At 43.6% G+C, this 16,191-nt stretch overlaps 1 protein-coding gene across 6 annotated transcripts; it reads left to right on the top strand.

The window, feature by feature from the left end:
* Positions 1-319: 319 nt before the first annotated feature.
* Positions 320-9,903, top strand: SLC25A29 (solute carrier family 25 member 29). 6 transcript variants are annotated; one of them, XM_059473773.1, is made up of 5 exons: positions 450-483; positions 2,281-2,324; positions 4,273-4,307; positions 6,049-6,907; positions 7,531-9,903. In XM_059473773.1, the coding sequence occupies exon 5, from the start codon at positions 7,564-7,566 to the stop codon at positions 8,272-8,274; it is 711 nt and encodes a 236-aa protein (XP_059329756.1). In that variant the 5' UTR covers positions 450-483; positions 2,281-2,324; positions 4,273-4,307; positions 6,049-6,907; positions 7,531-7,563; the 3' UTR covers positions 8,275-9,903. The 6 variants fall into 6 exon arrangements, with proteins under 6 accessions (XP_059329755.1, XP_059329753.1, XP_059329756.1 ...); XM_059473770.1 differs by lacking the exon at positions 4,273-4,307 and having other exon boundaries at positions 333-483; positions 6,824-6,907; XM_059473774.1 differs by lacking the exon at positions 450-483 and having other exon boundaries at positions 2,305-2,324; positions 6,824-6,907.
* Positions 9,904-16,191: the final 6,288 nt, after the last annotated feature.

Below are 16,191 nucleotides of genomic sequence, written 5' to 3'. Positions count from 1 at the left end.
GCTTTCCAACCACAAGCCTCTCCCAGGAGGCAAGACCCCCCAGGACACCCTCCACAAAATAACCGAGGTGCCATTGATACATCACAAGAGAGATGCTCTTCCCCCTCCACCCTCCAACCACCACCTCCCCACCCGCCCAAATTTCTCTCAGCCTTTCCTCCTGGCTGAGTGCGCAGCTGCTGCAGAGAGAGCAGTGACAGGTTGAAGGCGGGGAGAGGGAGGGACGTGCCGGAGGTGCCGAGGGAAGCGCAGTCTCGGCACTCCCGGCCTCGCCATCCCGCGGCCGGCCGGGAGCCGCCCCCGCGCGGCCGCCAGTGCAGGGGGCGGCCCTGGGGGAGTTGTCCCTCGGCCCCCGCCCCCGGGGGCGCGGCCCGGGCCTCGCCAGGGTAGAAAGGGCCGGGCCGGGGGCGCAGCGGCTGAGCCCGGAGCGCAGGGCCCACGCTGCCGGCATGGCTCTGGATTTTCTGGCGGGATGCGTCGGCGGTGAGTGCCGGCGTCTGAGGGGGGTAAAATAATCATTAAAAATGGTGGGGAAGGGGGAGAAAAAGGGGGAAAGAGGGAGAAGGGGGTGAGAGGAAAATAATAATAAAAGCAGACGGAAAAAAGGGAAGTAAGGGGAGAAATATGAAAAGGTAGGAAATAGAGAAGAGGCGTAGAAGGGGATAGAGAGAAATGTTTTTAAAATGCGGAAGGCAGGCAGGCACGTCGGCGGGGAGGGCCGGGCGCGGTGCGGTTATTTTGGGAGCGAAGGATGGTGCGGGCGCTGAGAGTGCAGGCTGGTGCGGGGCGGTGAGAGCGGCCGAGCTGCCGCATCGGGGGCCGGGCCCGGGCCGGGGCAGATCCCAGTGTTCCCGGGGCCGGGTCCCACCAAGCCCCCCGAGTGCCGCAGTGCCGGGCTGGGAGGAGCTGGGGATGGGGGTTTGGGAGTGTGGGCCGGGCACAGGGGCAGCGGGGCTATCGGGAACTACGACCTGAGCACAGCGACCCCAGGCAGGGTTAAGATGGAGGGGGCGAGCACGGACACGCGTCCTGCGCTCCCCCGGCCTGCGCCTGCTATATTTAGCAGTTGTTAAATTGTGTTCAGGAGTCTTATTCTCGCGTCTTTCCGCGTATTTGCGCTTTCTGTTTTTCTTGCCAACCAGGCAAACGTGTTTTAAATTCCTTTTTTCGGCGTCTCTCTGATTTCATCCTAGCGCTCCTTGCCTTGCCAGGGTTCCCTCGGGGTCAGCCGCCCCGCTGGCCTTTCCGTGCCGAACGCCGCGCACGTTGCTGCTTTTCTATCTTGGGCCGTGCTGCTGCCGTGCTGGCCCTAAACAACCTGGGCTGCACCGTCCTGGGCAGGCCCTGTGCAGGGAGGGCAGCTCTGCTCCCTCAGGGATGTGGGAAGGGCTCCCCTGTGCAGGGAGGGCAGCTCTGCTCCCTCAGGGATGTGGGAAGGGGCTTCTCCGACAGAGAGGGCAGCTCTGCTCCCTCAGGGATGTGGGAAGGGGCTTCTCCGACAGGGATGGCAGCTCTGCTCCCTCAGGGATGTGGGAAGGGGCTTCTCCGACAGGGATGGCAGCTCTGCTCCCTCAGGGATGTGGGAAGGGCTCCCCTGCGCAGGGATGGCAGCTCTGCTCCTCAGGGATGTGGGAGAGGTGAGGATGCTTGTGTAGCTCTCGCTGTTGTCAGCAGTCATTGTAGGGATTGCTGGGTCACAGAAGATTCATTGCTCCAGCCTGTGTGTGCACAATGCCTGTGTTCAGATTGGTGTAACTAATAGGCCTGCATGTGGCTTCTGAAAATTCCTTTGATGCTAGAATAAAGCTAAGGTTTTCAGTAATGTGCGGTCCCTCTGCAGGTGCGGCTGTTCCAGATTCCATTAATGCAGAGAGCAGCATGCTCTGCTGCCTTCAGGGATGTTCACATGTTTTCTGTGCCTGCACAGAGCAATGTGTACATGGGATATTGTGTTTTAGAGGAAACCTGCATTTTCTGCCCACTCCTTGCCTTGAGCTGAGGCCAGGAGCTGTGGCTGCACGCTCCATATGGTGTGGCACAGTCTGTGGGCACATCTCAACCCCTGCCTGGGGCTCAGAGCCTTCCTGGGAAGCGTAAAGGCACCTGGTGCTGGCCTGAAGGACTGAATTGCAGATCTCTTATCTCCTGGCTTGGTAGGATGCTGTTTGACTGGTTTGCCAACCATGTTGTGCACTCACACCTCAGGCTGGTGGTCCTGCTGTAGCTCCAGAGCCAGGAAGAAACTTCAGAGTAACAACCATGGCATTAATTTCATTTCAGGTGCTGCTGGTGTGCTGGTGGGACACCCCTTTGACACTGTTAAGGTGGGTTCATTATGGAATGTATTTTCCTCTAAGTAGAAAGCGTAGTTTCTCCGAGCAAAAAAGTCCCCAGACACTGTAGGATTATAAATCTGTGTGGGAAAGCTTGGAGCAGCCCTCTGCAGTTACTGGTTTAGATTCTTCAATCTCCAGCTCTTCAGAAGTGAAAACTTAGTAATATAAACCTTGGCCTTAAACTGCAAGTTCAGTGCAGTAGCAATGTCATATTTGGAAATACAACTTTGCATTGAAGTAAATTTTGCTCTAAGCTTGCTTCTCTGCAGCTGTTCAACACTAACTGCTGAAACTGCCTCTCCCTGCACTTGTAGCTCAAACACACTTTGGTAGTATGATGAAAGGTTGGTCTTTTGTTTTCCCCTCAAGCTCTGCTATTACTCCTTAGTTTGTAGCACTAGATGAAAATCAATAAAAATCCACAGTATGGAGCTTGTCTGGGGGCTGTTTCCTCCAAGTATTATTATATATTTTTATAACTTTCCAAGTAAAAATTGGTTTTCTGATGGTTAGTTGTGTGTGTTACACATACTTCAGCTATTATAAATACAAAATTTGAGATCTGGAGGGTCCCTCAGCCAGGGCTCTCAGAAGCCCAAGCCCATTTTCCAGAACAGAATGACAATTTGAGTCATCTTTTGTCAGCCTTAATCAAAGCCTTGCAGTGCAGGGTTTGAAGGGATATCAGTGCATTCCCTGCTCAAGCAATCCATCAGGTCACTTGACTGCAGCAGACAGCGTGCCACGTAGTAGCTCTATATTTGGAACACCTGTACCTTGCTGAATTTAGATATGCAAAAGGCTGATAGTGTTACCCAGGACCCCAGCACATTCTGTATTCCAGCACATGGTTAATTCAATACACAATTCCTGACTTGGTGGATACTGATCCTCCTTGCAAGCTGCTCAAGCAGTAAAATCTGTCTTTTTGTTGCTCAGAATGTGGCACATTTGACAGTTAAATAATTCAGCTGAATTCTAGAATGTATTTTCAGGAATAACATCATCCAGACTTGCATAATTTTTATTATGGTGGTACAGGGCCAGCTGTCTTTTTCTCTCCCATCCTGCCAAGTTTTACATGCTTAACTGAAGGTGATCAATCATTTCATTGAATCCAGTAAAACTGCTGAAATTCTATGCTCAGAATAAAGGTAACCATGTGTGGGTTTATTAGTTGATTTGTTTATTATTTTTTAAAGTGGAACAGCTTCTATTGCATGAAGCTGTACATTTAACTAAAAACTGGGGCCCCCATGCTGGTTTCAGCAGATGTATCATTGCAAAATAGATGTATCAGCCTGGGAAAAAAGCATCTTACTTCACAATAGAGCAAATAATTTGTTTTCAGATGTTTTATGAAATCCAGTGTGACACATTATATTTTCCTATCCTTTAGAAGGTATTTTACTTGTTTATCTCTATTTTGTTAAAACAAATACTAATGTTTGTATTATTAGCTGGCATAGCCACCACTGTATGTGGAAAAACTAACCACCCTTTGAGGGGAAAAAAAAAAAAGACATTGCATAACTTGTGTATGTATATGTGTTAATTCTTAACTTTTTATTGTTCTGCAGTATTTAAAGGACTAGCTGCTAGTCACCTTAGACTGTGCATTTTTAATATAACTGAACAAAGCTGCTTAGATAAGCCAAAGTTTTACATCTGCCTTGGCATTTAAGCTCTTTTGGTTTTTTTTGGCTGGTGCTCGTGTTTCACAGAGCTGGGAGGGGGATGGTGGGACACACAGGGAGACATTAAGCTGGTGAAGTCACCCTGCAAAACCTGCAGCTGAGCAGATCTCAGAACTGGCAAACTCTTTATCCCTGGTTTGTTGATGTAATGTATAAAATTGCTTTTTTGCTTTTAACTGCCTTTACTTTCTGAGCTAGGGGCTGTCTTCATTAACAGCAAAAGTGTTACTTTGTTGTAGATGACAGATAAGCCTCATCACGGGAGAGTTACCTAGTAAGTATAGCCCAGGTGAACACTTCTGTTTCTCTCAGTCTTAATTTATTCCCAAATGTATTAGTTCAAGTAAAGAACTGAAAGACTTATGAAGCTTTTTCCCTTTTTAATTTTAAACTGATGTGTCCCTCTTCTACAGCTATGGCATGGAGGGAGCGGGGTTTTAATATCCCTTTTTTTTTAAATGTAGTTTTATTCTGAACCTTCTTTCTGCTATGCATTTCTGGCTGTATACACTCCCACACACAGTGCCTCAAACCAAATCTCAAGCACTCTGCTGCTGAGGTCTTATCCACTACATATTCTTGGATGATGTTTTCATTACTCAAATACTTCTGAAGTCACTGATTTCCCACATTATTAAATGCTTGGACTGTTTTGAGGATGTAGTGCTTTGGGTTTCTTTATTTAGTCTTGAGTGCCTTCATGCAAGTCTTCAGTGATGTGAAATTACTGGGTGTTATTAATGGAGCTAAAACCTTAGGAACGGTGTTTTCCCAGAAGAAGGAAGCTAGGTTATTGGGCAGTGAAAGGAACAGGTGGATAAACTTTGCACATGATTCATCTTTCCTATAGTTGTACACACTAAAGAGCTTGTTGAATATGGCATTAACACACATGGAAATGCAAGTTCTATGTGCACTCATTGCCATACCTGGCAGCTTGCTGATGTGGGTACCCTTGTGTGACCAGCACTGTGCTCAAGAGAAAGAGGATTTTCAGTCTTGGACCTAGGGAATCAGTACTCTAAATATTCTACCCTACAGCAAAGCTTAATTGGTTAATATTTCACAAGTTATTTAGACAAAAACAGAGGGAGCTGTAGGCCACTAGGAATTTCAGCCCACAGATATGGCTAATTCTAAACTATTGAGCACAAGCAGAAAAGATAAAGTAAGAAGGTTTCTAAGCTGCAAATCTCCCAAAGCCCTTACATGTGGAAGTCACAGACAAGGTTTGAAACAATGACAGTAAATTCTAAATGGAGCAAAACGTTTGTTTGTGCAGTTGTGACAGCTTGTTAAGATCTGCCTTTGCTTGTGGACCTGCTTCTTTAACAGTTTTGACAGTCTGCCTACCCCCAAAAGTCACTTGAAGTGACAGAGGATTTATTTTCTTTGAATCCCACTGTAATCCTGCTTTTAATGCTGAGATGTTGCAAGACCCAAGGTGATCTCAGCCTCCCACTATGGCTAGCACACACTAATGCACATACTGAAACAACACTGAAAACTAAAGTTCTGATTTACAAAGCATAAAATAACATGTTGTAGGAAAAACACTGAAACTGTCAATTTCTTTTTGCTTTGAAGAAAGCTAACCTGAATAGAGGATTCTGACAAACCACCTCCATAAATCACTTTCTAGACACACAGATGGCAGTCTAATTGCTGTGGTGGTGTTTTTGATTACTTTAGGCAACTATGAAAAAAAATCAAGGTCAGGAATCTTTCACATAGATGTAACTGTTTTTCTTATGCTCAGAATAAGAGACTGAAGTTTTTTGCCCTGGAGTTGCAGCAGCAGCATTACAGGGCTGATAAGCTTCTTTTCTGAAGTTCATTGCATCCCTTCATGTAGGAGATCAAACAAAGATTTATAACTTTATTAATCCAGTGAAATCAACTGATTTCATTGCTAAGTGTAGAGCTTTGCCTGAGCTAGGTGGAACTGAGACTCTTTTAAAGTGTGCTGAGGGCAAATAAGCATGAAAAAACAGAAGTGAAATTTTCCATTATAGGTTAAAAAGCATCCAGAAAAGGGATCTCCTAAGAGCAGCAGCTACAATAGCGTTTATCTCTCCAGCAGAACATACTGTTTCAGTTTTGGAAAAGTTAATTGATTGCTGACATTAAAGGTTTGAAATAGCTATACCCTCACCAATTGCTTGTGTTCAGCAGGCTAAAAAGCTAAACCAGACTGAAATTTAAAAGGACAAATGGCTTTTTACTCCTTCCCTTATGTAAAGACAGACATCCTAAGAGTCACTGCCCAGCTACCCTCTGAAAAAAAAAAAATTAGATCTCAATGAATGGGCCCAAATAAGACATTTAGAAACACTATGGGTATTGTAGAAAGTTTCCATTCCTTTAAAATTACCCTAATCTCATGCTTGACTTGCAAATATTTTTTTAATTAAATTGTCTCAGGTTTGCACAGGTATTCCTTAGCATGAACAGAAGTATTCTTGGCAGGTAAAGAAAGTCCCTATTGTAGCCTGTACTGGAAAGCATCTGTTTGAAATTCTAGATGTCAATGTACCCTTCCATTACTGGTTTGCTAATAGTTACGGGAAGTTAATGAGCCTCTTCCCCTCATGTTTTCACCCCTGAACTTAATTCAAAACACTTACACAAGATAATTCAAATTATTGTGCCACTTGTGGCATTCCAGTGTCCAGCCTGTGCTCTTGCATATGCATTGCTATAGAAAATCTCCACATAGGTACCAGACAGTAGCTCACCCTTTAGGCTGTTCCTGATCTACAAATTGGTGTCTCACACAACTTTTTATAGGTCCGTCTGCAAGTTCAAAATGTAGAGAAACCTCTCTACCGTGGGACTTTCCATTGCTTTCAGTCCATCATAAAGCAAGAATCTGTAAGTACAAAATTATTGCTGTGTGTATTTTTTTTTTAAATCTTTGTGTATTTTGGCTCAGGAGGGTGGGAAAGCTGTTAAAAACAAAGCTGACAAAATGTTGAAGATCAAGAGATAAAGCATGTTCTGAACCTCCCCTCACCCTAGGGCAGATATTGGAGTCAGAAGTTTGCCAGAAACTTTGGGAAGAAGATCACTAAGTCAGAAGATGGTCTTTTGAGGCTAACTTCTTTAATAAAATAAGTTATTTAAATAACTAGTTTTCTGAGAATCTAAGGAGTGAGTGAAGAAATTGGTGAGGTGTTTTTGCTGCTGCTGCTGAAACTTTAGGGCCATTGTTAAAAAGACTGCTTCAGGCTTTAAGTAAGCTATTTAAAAAAGTATAAAATTTGCCAGAGAACTGATCTCTGGGTGGAGTAAGATTCTTTTCTGAATGTGTTAAATTATATTTTTGTACTGCTAGATTGCTTAGATGTTTGTGTCCTAGGCAGAGATGAAATTGTTATTACAAAACAAGGTGTTTGTGATGGGGTACAAGGGAGAGCCAGAAAGGATGTGTTCTGCACTTTGAGGAGTTATCCACACCACTGCTAAAAAGGGTTTTTCCTCCCTTCTTCCATTAGGCTTTTGGACTCTATAAAGGTATTGGGTCACCAATGATGGGACTGACGTTCATTAACGCTCTGGTGTTCGGTGTGCAAGGAAACACCCTCCGTGCTCTGGGCAAAGACACTCCTCTGAACCAGTTCATTGCAGGCTCAGCAGCAGGGGCCATCCAGTGTGTCATCTGCTGCCCCATGGAGCTGGCCAAGACAAGGATGCAGCTTCAAGGAACGGGAGAATACAAACTGAAAACGAAGAACTACAAAAATTCTCTGGACTGTTTGATCAAAATCTACCAGAAGGAAGGGCTGAGGGGCATCAACAGGGGCATGGTCTCTACCTTCATCCGAGAAACTCCAAGCTTTGGCTTTTACTTCCTCACCTATGACTGCATGACTCGGTACCTGGGCTGTGAGGCCGAGGACAGCTATGTTATCCCCAAGCTGCTGTTTTCTGGGGGGATGTCAGGAATCGTGTCCTGGCTCTCCACGTACCCCATGGACGTGATCAAGTCGCGGCTGCAGGCCGACGGCGTCGGGGGCGTCACGCAGTACAGCGGCATCCTGGACTGCATCCGCAAGAGCTACCACGAGGAGGGCTGGAGGGTGTTCACCAGGGGCCTCACCTCCACGCTGCTCCGGGCTTTCCCCGTCAATGCAGCCACCTTTGCCACTGTCACTGTGTTCCTGATGTACATGAAGTCAGAGGACAACCTTCCTGAATGTGAGCCGGCTCCGGTGATCCCTCAGCCTTCCAGTCTGTGAACCTTCTCTCCTTGTTCTCCCCATCCAAAGCCCAGCTGGTTGGGTTTTGTGAAACATGAACACTCAGCCCACGCAGGTAGTGTAGATTTATGCTATCTGTATAAAGAATTCCTAAATGTATCAAATTGGGATTTCATCTCACTACTTGTATAAGCAGTGTCTTGCCTTATTCGAGACTCCACATCTAGTAGTATTCAAGTAAGAGGGGGACCTGCCCTTAGAACGATTCTGTGTGGCTCCAGAAGAGGCTCTGGAGAGTGTTCTAGCACCAGAAATCGAGTTTTCTTTCACTCAGGTTCTGAATGACCAAGTTGAGTTGAATGCAGAAATGCTTTCATGAAAGAAATACTCATTTTGTATGTGACAGGAGCCAGTGTACTCCTCTAAGGTGAAGAAGGGGAAGAAGTTTGGTGGTGGAGGCATTTTGCAGGTAACCCTGAACTGTAAAGGCATGGACTAGCATTCAGCTAGTCCTGTGTTTTAGTTTTCCTTTGCTTTTATATGTCAATGGTTTTAGTAGCAACTTTGTTCATACTGATTTGTAAAAAACAAACAAACAAAAAAATTTGTACCTTAGTTACTCCCTGACCTTTCAGCTTTGAATAAATATCTTAAGCACAAAGTTAGCATCTGCACTCAAATGCACTTGTTCCTCAAATCTCAAGGCTTGTAAGGATTTAGGGAAACTCAAATGTAGTAGGACTGGTGTCATTTGCCCTCACCTCTCTCTCATTTGGTGGGTGCACGGACTGCATTGAGTGGTTCAGTCCAGTGGACTTTGTTCTCTGAAGTTAATGCAACTTTGCACCACTTCTCCCAACATGCCCCATAGCAGCCAGTGATGTACAGAAGTCAAAGTCCTGCCTGTGGTATTGCACAAAATGTTTGTGGGTGCAATGTTAGCTTAGCAGCCTGAAGTATCTTAGAAATATGTAAAATATCTAGGATTGGAGGTTTCATACCTTTCCAGAAAACAGGGGTGTGTCTGAAATGCTCACTGTTCAATACACTTGCATTATGAATTTAAACAATACTGATTTTTATGTATTTAGTTACAGTGCTACTGGAAAGAAGTCTGAAAAGGGTCTTAGAGAATTTTCTTGTTACATTAATCTGCTGTATTTTTTTTTTAACCAGTCTGTTCAAGAAGAATTGAATTAGCCAAAGAGCTATGATGAGTTATTTAAGATTTGAGCTAAAAGCTACACATATTTGGCACAAAGAGCCAGGAGGAAGGACTGTATGTGTGTGAGCAATGTTTTCAAACATATCAAACGAGTTCAGTAAGTACAACGTGTTACACTTTTGGTTGGGACAAGTGCAATATGTGTTTAATATATATGAATTTTCTAAAGAAGCATTGTTTCATAGCATTTTGCACTGTAACAAAATATGCTGGAGAAACCTGTACAATTGGTATGTCTTTTTATACCTTGAAGGTATGGTGGATGTTTTAGTGCCTACTTGCACTGAGATTCAAATTGAATGTTAAATCTGTCTACTAAGCTGCATATGCACAACAAATCACAGCAAAGACCATTTACACCTTTGTACAGAAGTATGTCAACTCTTGTATATATATATTGAGGGAATAAATTTTTTTAAAATTTTGCCTTTGATTGTTTGAAATTTGGGGTTTTTTATGTTTTACTCAGATGCTGCTTTGTGTTAAATCAAGCTTGCGTGAGGATGGGGTTTCTGGTTTAGCCAAGGGAAACTTGCTCTGTATCTGCCTCGTGTGTATCACTGAGAAGGGCAGGGTCTTGCTTTGGCTTAGGCCTCACCAAAGAAAGGAAGTTGCCTGGCCTCACCTCTTTAAACTGACCTTTCCTCTTCTGAAAGAACAATCCTGCTTTGAGAGCCAAAGAGCTGCCCCTGTGCTTTGCCACTTCCTCTTCTGCATTTATTTGGTTCAGTCTGTGCTGATCAGCACCAAGGCTGCACAACTGGGGACAACGAGTCCTGGGTCCCTGCACGGTCACATCCAAATCAAGTACCCATTGTCCTTTCTGGGCAACCTGTTCAGCACCTCACCACTCTCACAGTAAGGAATCTCTCCCAACACCTAATCTTGACCTTCTCTCAGTTTGAAACTGTTACCCCTTGTAACGCCACGCCCTTGGGAAAAGTCCTTCTCCACATTCCCTTTAAGTCCCTTCAGGTACTGGGAAGTGTCCCCAGAGCCTTCTCCTCTCCAGGCTGAACACCCCCCACCCTGTGTTCAAAGCTCCAGCCCTCTGACCACCCTTGTGTCCCTGCTCTGGACTCACTGCAGCAGGTTCCTGTCCTCCTCTTCAGAGGTTATTTCAGGTACTGGCTCCACTGGTTCATCCTAAAGGGCAGCTACACGTGGCTGTCACAAACCCTGTCAAGCATTTCCTGGCTCTGAAAACAGCAAGGCCTCCTCCACTGACCATGGCCAGGGTCAGTTCCTGTCAAGTACCTTTTGTTCTCTCAGCAGGAACAACAATTATGTGCAATGTTGAACTATGGAACAGAAACAAATACCTGGAATAAGCAAACAGTGTCTCCTTAGAAGACTAATATCATTAAAACAGAAAAGGGCTATATAATGTTTTACTTGCAGTGCTTACTAAAGCATTCTTATTAAAATTCATCCATCTGGAACTTAAATAATCAGTAGCAGACACTGGATGTTACTCAACAAGCCTGAGAAGAGGCTAAAGTCAGCTTTCAGCCTAGTCTGATGTCACTTGTTTGAAATCCATGTGACTTTCAACTACTAAATCAAGCTAGACCATAGCCTCAGCCTTTTAAATCATGGTACAGTTCTTTTTCCTGATAGATTTTTGACATGTTAGCCAATTCAGACAGAACTACTGGCCCTGCCTTCCCAGATCCTCTTTCCACACCATTACCAAGCAGTTCCCAAATAACTGAAGGGATTAAGAAGGTAAAAATCACTGAAAATGAAACTCGCTATCAAGTTCCTCTGCCCTGTTCTTTCTTAAACTAGATGAGTCATGCCAGTTTTAAAAGTTACAGCCACAAACATGTCCAGTAAGGAAAAGAGGGGAAAGAAGTACCCGTGTACTTTTGAATGTCAAGCATGTACTACTGCTTGACTAAGTTACTATAGTAGAACAACTAGTGTGAAATCTATTTATGAGGTCTGTAACATGACAAGATTTTTGTCCTCCCTGCCTTGTTTTCCTCTGCATATCTGCAGTGATGGGACAAGGGGTAATGGCCTTTAGCTGAAAGAGGGCAGGTTGAGATTGGCTAATAAGAAGAAATTCTTCACTGTGAGGGTGCTGAGGCCCTGGCACAGGTTGGCCAGAGAAGCTGTGGGTGCCCCAGCCCTGAAAGTGTCCAAGTCAGTCTGGATGGAGGTCTGAGCAACCTGGTCTAGTGAAAAGTGTCCCTGACCATGACAGGGGGTGCTGGAATTAGATGGAATTAGATGATCTTTAAGGCTCCTTCCAACCCATTCTGTGATAAAGCTTTCCATATGGTTCAGGTAAAGGGGTAGAAAGACATTCAAGGGATGAAAACCTGTCCATTGCAGGTGAAGCACTGGCAGCATGCTGGGAAAAAGACTAAGACACAAATGTAAATGTTGACCTTGCAAAGAAAAGAGGTGTTTGTTCTTTGAAATGAAATGTATTTATTATTATGCTGGACAACAGGTGTTAACAGTTCAATGTTAGCTGCTGTTAGCCCCACTTTTAATCCATGGATATTGAAAGAACAATTTAAAACCCAGAAGTGTGCCAAGCACCGTTAGATTAGCAGAATGTGCAGTTAAACCCCTCCTCTGCCACAAAAACAGGCAGAGAAAATAGAAGCTTACCCAAGCCAACGTGCCCTGTCAAACACCACAGCCATGGAGACAGATGAAGGATCTGAGGGACCCTGGGGACACAGCAAGAGAGCAGGGAAGCAGAGAACTTGCTGGGCCAACCTTTGATGTATACCAAGGGGAAGCAAACTGCTGCTTGCCGTGTTCAGGAATTTATGCATGTCCAGGGGAGACAAGCAGAGGAAAATGAGCCATTTTCATCTTCCCAGTGCAACTGTTTTGCAATTTTTGTATTAGTGTTGTCCTCAATAACTGCAAAAGTGGTTATCACCAACAGAAAAAAAGTGACATAATATGCACAATAATACATAAAGAAATACAATAAAAGCTTTTCTACTTATAGTTTATTACTAGTTTTAACTGAGTTGACCTAGGAAGTGATTTTGAGTTGTACAGGTTCATCAATAAATAAACTGAAATCAAGGCAAGGTCTGCAGTGTACACTAATGACCTATAGATTGATATAAATAGAAGAATGTCAAGTTCTAATGTTCACAAAATATTCTTAGAGGTCTATAAAATGTAACTAACATAGTCCAATTGCTTAGTTATCATTCACTATCATAATTTATTATGACTGTTTTTCTTACTGAAAGAAGCCCACTGCATTTTTATTGACAGTAACATAGACTTGTACCATTTTAGCCACATCCATGAGTCAATCAATAAAATACTAAAATCATAATGAAGCCTGACCTCATGGTCTGCACCATTTCCTATAAATATAACAGAAGAGAAAGAAGTGTTCCTCAAGTAATTTGACTTGGCCAGATTAAAGTTGCTACAAAATAAACAGAATATTCTTCTTCTAGGATTTGATCTATTATCTTAAGCAGAGATTTACTGTAGATTAGGAATACTTCAGTGTTGCAATCAACCAGCCCATACACCTTCTTCCTTGTGAACTGGGGTATTTCCACTTAAGAAGAATCTGTCAGAGGTGCTTTCAAAACAGGCTGGTAATAAAGTTCAAACTTTTAAACTGCAGTTAAAGGAGGTAAATGTAGTAACTACTTCTACCCTTAAATTAATCCAGGCAGTTTCCTGCTTCCCTGCCAGTTCTTAACTGAGAGACTGGACACATTTTCATTTCACACTCTGGAAAAAATTGAGATGAAATCCCTGTCCCTAACCTATGCAGGAGGAAAAAATAAAAACTAGCAAACCAACCAACCACACAAGAGGAAAACCTGAAGATCTCCCATAAGTATTATTCCTTACAATCCATTTTAAAATCATAAACATTTGTATGCCCTTTAAAGCTGTGGGAGTCAGTGGATTCATATAAATCCATTGAAGGTTCAGTCAAAGCATCAGGTAAGACTGAAAACTGAAGGATTCTATATCAAAAGGCCAAATTTTCTGTTTTGCTGAGAAAAAAATACATGTGTTGAAAAATAAGTCAAAGCATAAGCTGCATGATGCCCCATGTGTGAGGCAGTCAAAACCTTTGTAAGCCAGAATTGGCATGGGCAAGGTCAGTGAGGTCCTTGGCAAGTCCACCTTGCAACTCTGAAGGACCCCTGACTTTGTGAGCCCTTAAATCAAAACACTAACCAACAGTTTTCCACAGATTTGTCTTGCAATCAATTCCCAAGGTGAGTTTTAGCCAAAGGACATTAGGAGCTATCTGGTCACCAAGACCTTCTGTGTGTGGATTTGCCACTGTTTAACAAGCAGTACCTATTATGCCACAGTCTTCACATGCTCTATCATTTATCTCAAAAATATTGGTTATTCACATTCTTCTGAAATACACCTTTACTTTGGGGCTGCTCCAGGGAGGAAAACACGTTACTTGAGATCTCTGATCCCCCAAAGAGCAGCAATGCAGGAATCCAATGCAACATGGGTCCTGTTGTGCAGTCTCTGCAGTGGCCTTGCACACATTATGAGCAGCAACAGACTGAGGCAAAGGCCCAAACTGCCTCAGAAGAGCTGGGACTTTTCAGGATGCCTCTGCTGGAGAGAAGCAGTGATGTCTTACAGGTCCAGCAGTTAACCAAAACAGCCACTCACAGCTGAAAGCACATTCATTATAACACCATTGATCACTGGATTCCCACATTACTCTCTATTTAATATTTGATGAATGTATGTATATATGACCCTCACAATTTGTATATTTGACCCATGTCACACTCAACAATTTTTATTTACAGTCTTTTATTTTCAATGCCTTGCTGGTGCTTTTAATGAACGCACAACTAAACTCAGGACTCTTAAGAAATCAGCACACAATTGTAATTCTTATTTTCTCAGTGGCAAGTGGGCAATTTACTCTTTGCCACTGGCACACTCCAAGTCTGTCAAGGTCCACTGATGGCCTCAGGACACTCACTTGACCTGGCACTGCCATTCTGTCTGCTGGTCACGCCGAGCAAACAGGCAATTCACTGCCACCTCCTGGCAGACTGAACCCGGAGCTCCTGAACCCAAACAAAGCACTGACACAGCTGACAGCAGAGCGATTAGAGGAATCACACTTAAACCCACAACATCACTTAAAAAGGGGTGGCTAAAGGAGCACCCTAAATCCTGCAAGGGCACCACAGACTCTCCACCCTTTTCTCTCCCTCCCAAAATTCACCAGCTCTTGGACAGAACTTCAGGCTTGCTCCCGAGGAGAGCTCCCAGCAGACACAGGAACCTGGTGAAAATATATCAGGTCCACACCATGACACACAACAGAAGCTGTGGCACCCAACCAGCACCCAGGCTTAGAGCTTTTCTCTTGGAAAAAGTAACAGAAGACTTGGAAAACCCTAAAACGGGAATTGTGTAAAACCCAGTTGCTATAACGAATCTTATTCATTTACCTACAGCAAAACTGTTTCCTGCCACTTCAGGGGAAACCAGGACCTGAAAAATTCACATTAACCCTTATACAGAATCTGATGTGCTTGCCCCAAAGGAAATCCAACACTTTTCAGGCCACTTCCAGAGAAAAGGACTGAAAAAAATTCTTAAGTTAAACTATCTTAATAATATAGGATCATTGAGAGTACACATAAAAGCTGGTTTGCTTTAGGCAAAGAGAATGAAGTTGAGAAAAGAACCATTGATTCAATTACCTCACAAAATTAAATCAGTAGCCACCCAGGTGGCATTTCAGCATTGCTGTTAAGCCATTATCACACTCTTGCAATTGACACTAGACCAATTCATATTATCAAACTGAACATTGAATATCATAATACAAGCACATTCAGTCCTGCTCTGGTTCATGTCTACCTTTAGACACTGTGCAGATGTTTCTGCTCCCTGGGTTCAGCAGCAGGGTTGCACTCCCTCTGCTCTACTTCATTTTCCCATTCTTTTGCCCGGGGACTCTTCCCAAGGAAAGTACTACTTTTTAAAGTATTCCATTTACACAGCCAGGAACAAGAATACTGAAGTGAACTCTTATTTGTATTCCTGCCTACAAAATTCACACCCAATATTCAGTTTTGAAATCCACCCCAGGCTCCCCTTGGTAGCTTTAAGTGCTCCAGGAACATGAGTGCAGTTAATCTCATTGCTGACACAAACATGCTTTACTCCTCTCCTCACACCAGGATTACACAGCAGATTTTAGAAGGTGCTGTACAGATGAAAAACTTACTCTGAAGTGCAATCATTACAGATGGCACATTATAGACACACATTATATACCAACCAATGCCAGTAGCAGCTGCCACTTGACTGATTAAGACATCCCAGACAGATTTGTCTAGCAGCCCTGATGAAAATTCCAGATTTTCTCAATTTCTTCAAGGTATTAAGGAAACACTTGGAAGAAGGAAATTCAGCACATACTGTCCTCAAGTTCACACATCTTAACTGAGTAGAAAAACCAACCATCCCCAGTTTTTCCAAGGCATAATGACAAAATACCCTGTGAGCTACATGAGCATATGGAAACACTTGTTATTATCACAGCCATGACACTTTGAAGGGATTCAATTTCTTCAAACATTTTTGCTATTTTTGGTAATTATTGGATCTTCTGCTTTTTACCCACTGTGGAATTAGCAGAGAGAAAGGATCTCCATCTGCCCTTAAAGCTACATCATTGTTGACAAACTGTTGTTAGGATGTGTTTAGTATTTGGC

This window comes from Ammospiza nelsoni, chromosome 6 (genome assembly GCF_027579445.1).
Source record: "Ammospiza nelsoni isolate bAmmNel1 chromosome 6, bAmmNel1.pri, whole genome shotgun sequence".
Taxonomy (NCBI): Eukaryota; Metazoa; Chordata; class Aves; order Passeriformes; family Passerellidae; genus Ammospiza; species Ammospiza nelsoni.
Note: the sequence above shows the minus strand (reverse complement) of the source record. Positions and strands in the feature narration are given on the sequence as shown.